This window comes from Nerophis lumbriciformis, linkage group LG35 (assembly GCF_033978685.3).
Source record: "Nerophis lumbriciformis linkage group LG35, RoL_Nlum_v2.1, whole genome shotgun sequence".
Lineage (NCBI taxonomy): Eukaryota > Metazoa > Chordata > Actinopteri > Syngnathiformes > Syngnathidae > Nerophis > Nerophis lumbriciformis.
In genome coordinates this window covers 9,146,976-9,150,000 of record NC_084582.2, presented here as the reverse complement: position 1 = coordinate 9,150,000, position 3,025 = coordinate 9,146,976, and the positions used below count along the sequence as shown (strand labels likewise).

The 3,025-nt window shown below is 38.6% G+C and overlaps 1 protein-coding gene across 1 annotated transcript in view; it reads left to right on the top strand.

Moving 5' to 3' along the window:
* LOC133575321 (platelet-derived growth factor receptor-like protein) overlaps positions 1-383 on the top strand; it is an 11,508-nt gene extending 11,125 nt beyond the window's left edge. Inside the window, exon 7 of the mRNA XM_061927970.2 lies at positions 16-383. Coding sequence (XP_061783954.2) covers positions 16-222 — 207 coding nt within the window. The 3' untranslated portion in view covers positions 223-383. The remainder of the gene's footprint in view (positions 1-15) is intronic.
* The last annotated feature ends 2,642 nt before the right edge of the window (positions 384-3,025 follow it).

Below are 3,025 nucleotides of genomic sequence, written 5' to 3'. Positions count from 1 at the left end.
GTTTGTGTTTTACAGATTGGAAGGCCTCAGTACACGCAAGAGAGCATCAGTGCAGTGAGTGGAGTGTCAGGAGGACTCATGACTCAGTCCATCCTCCTGGTGGATGAGGTGAGGGACGTGGACCAAGGAACTTACACCTGCACTGCTGAAAACCTGCAGGGATCCAAATCTGTGTCCACTACAGTCAATGTGATTCCCAAAGTTAAACCTCCAAAACCATAAAACTTTCAGCTCGACTGCACTGATGTTGATGTCAATATTTCTTGTCAGGACATACAGAATATAACAGACAAAAATAAGAATAATTATGTTTTTTCCCTCTGACATGTATGTAAAATATTGTGTATTACAACTTTATATATTAAACAGATGTATAACTGTGTAATGTTCATATTGTTGTTACTCAGCCAGTGTTTGATGGACCCGTTGCATTTTGTGGCTTTTAATGCCTCACAGTCAAACACTTTTATGTTAAAATACTGAACAGATGTTTACCTTACAAATCTTTGGGTGTCCCACGATTCGATTCAATATCGATTCTTGGGGTTACGATTCAATTCTCAATCGATTTTTTTCGATTCAACGCGATTCTCGATTCAAAAACGATATTTTCCCGATTCAAAAGGATTCTCTATTCATTCAATACATAGGATTTCAGCAGGATCTACCCCAGTCTGCTGACATGCAAGCAGAGTAGTAGATTTTTGTAAAAAGCTTTTATAATTGTAAAGGACAATGTTTTATCAACTGATTGCAATAATGTAAATTTGTTTTAACTATTAAATGAACCAAAAATATGACTTATTTTATCTTTGTGAAAATATTGGACACAGTAAGCCACTGTGACACTATTGTTCTTTTTTTTTTAAATTTTTTTATAAATGTCTCATGATAATGTCAATGAGGGATTTTTAATCACTGCTATGTTGAAATTGTAACTAATATTGATACTGTTGTTGATAATATTCATTTTTGTTTCACTACTTTTGGTTTGTTCTGTGTCGTGTTTGTGTCTCCTCTCAATTGCTCTGTTTATTGCAGTTCTAAGTGTTGCTGGGTCGGGTTTGGTTTTGGAATTGGATTGCATTGTTATGGTATTGCTGTGTATTGTTTTGTTGGATTGATTAATTTAATTCTTTTTTTTTTTAAACATAAAAAAAAACAAAAAAAACAAAAAAAAACGTTTTTTTAAAAATGAGAATCGATTCTGAATCGCACAACGTGAGAATCGCGATTCAAATTCGAATGGATTTTTTCCCACACCCCTAATGGTGTGTGTTCATTAAAAATGTATTCTGATATATGTTCTTCACAGAAAATGAGCCAAAGCCAGTGAGTCTCAGTTTGAAAAATGTATTAATTGTAACATTTTTCTTTTAATAAAAACCAAAAACGGATCCCACAGACCCGAACACCCCACAGGGGTTAAGTTTAAAGATCAAGCCATTCATTATTTTTTTAAATATTCGTTATCCTGAGACCACGCGGCAACCTTCTTTAAAACAAATGGTAATTGCATTGTTGTGTTTTGTGCTCAAATCCCGAACGGTGAACAAAAAAACAACGATAACTTAAGTAAGTCACTCATAAAAAGATAATATTTATCAATATAAATATTAGACATAAAATCATATTATCTTTTATGGACTTGGAATTAGTCCTTTGAGTGCGAATAAATCACCAAAAACCAATCGAGCATTAAACAACTGTAGTGTCAAGTTATGGCCACTAGATGTCGCCCTCCCCTGCAGCACCATGCTGCGTCCTCCCAGCCTCTCATGTTTCACTCCGTCCAAACCTCGCAGAGGCAAAAGGTTCATCTCAGTCTGAGTTCTTACGAGCAGCGAGCAGGCAGATTCTTCTCTGCTGCTGCATATGCAGAAACTTTGGAAAGTATCTCCAGGACCACTTTAAGACACTTATATAAAAAATATATATTCACCAGAGGGGTCCACGCTGAAGAAGATGTCGTTGCGAGATATGGTGAGTGTCAATCTTTTTTTTTTTTTTTTTAAATCTTTCTCCCACTTCATTCATGAATGCATGCACACATGATGTGTATGATAAGATAAGTTGGATGTGATGATGATTAGTTCATGCACACTTTCATTTTACACGCAGCCATGGTGGTCCTACATTGCTCTCTAGTGTGTTAAAAGGTGTTTGGCATGCACAGCTGTAAATGTTTGGGTTCACACACACACAAACACACACATGGTTTCTTTTGATGTACTGCAGTTTAGGCGACAAAAGTTGTGTGTGTGTGTGTGTGTCACTCACTCGGTGTGTGTGTGTGTGTGTGTGTGTGTGGGCAGAGTCAGAGGGGGTAAAACTCAGTGTTGGGGACTGCCAGGCTGTCGTCCTGGAGACCGGAGGCCACAGGTGACCTCTGACCTAAGGGCTCTTGGAGGGTCCTTTGAGCATGGTGGCTAATGTGTGCATGATGACGTAAGTGAGGGACAATGGAGACACAATAGATGTGTAGAGGAGCCCCTGGTGGCTTGTAGGTGATTTTGGCCTCTGCGATGTGAACAAACACACTGTTTCCATTGTTGTAGCGACACGATGTTAAAGGGGAACATTATCACAATTTCAGAAGTGTTAAAACCATTAAAAATCAGTTCCCAGTGGCTTATTTTATTTTCCGAAGTTTATTTCAAAATTTTACCCATCACGCAATATCCCTAAAAAAAGCTTCAAAGTGCCTGATTTGAACCATCGTTATATACACCCGTCCATTTTCCTGTGACGTCACACAGTGATGCCAATACAAACAAACATGGCGGAAAGAACAGCAAGGTATAGCGACATTAGCTCGGATTCAGACTCGGATTTCAGCGGCTTAAGCGATTCAACAGATTACGCATGTATTGAAACGGATGGCAGGTAGCGAAAACGAAATTGAAGAAGAAACTGAAGCTATTGAGCCATATCGGTTTGAACCGTATGCAAGCGAAAACGACGAAAACGACACGACAGCCAGCGACACGGGAGAAAGCGAGGACGAATTCGGCGATCGCCTTCT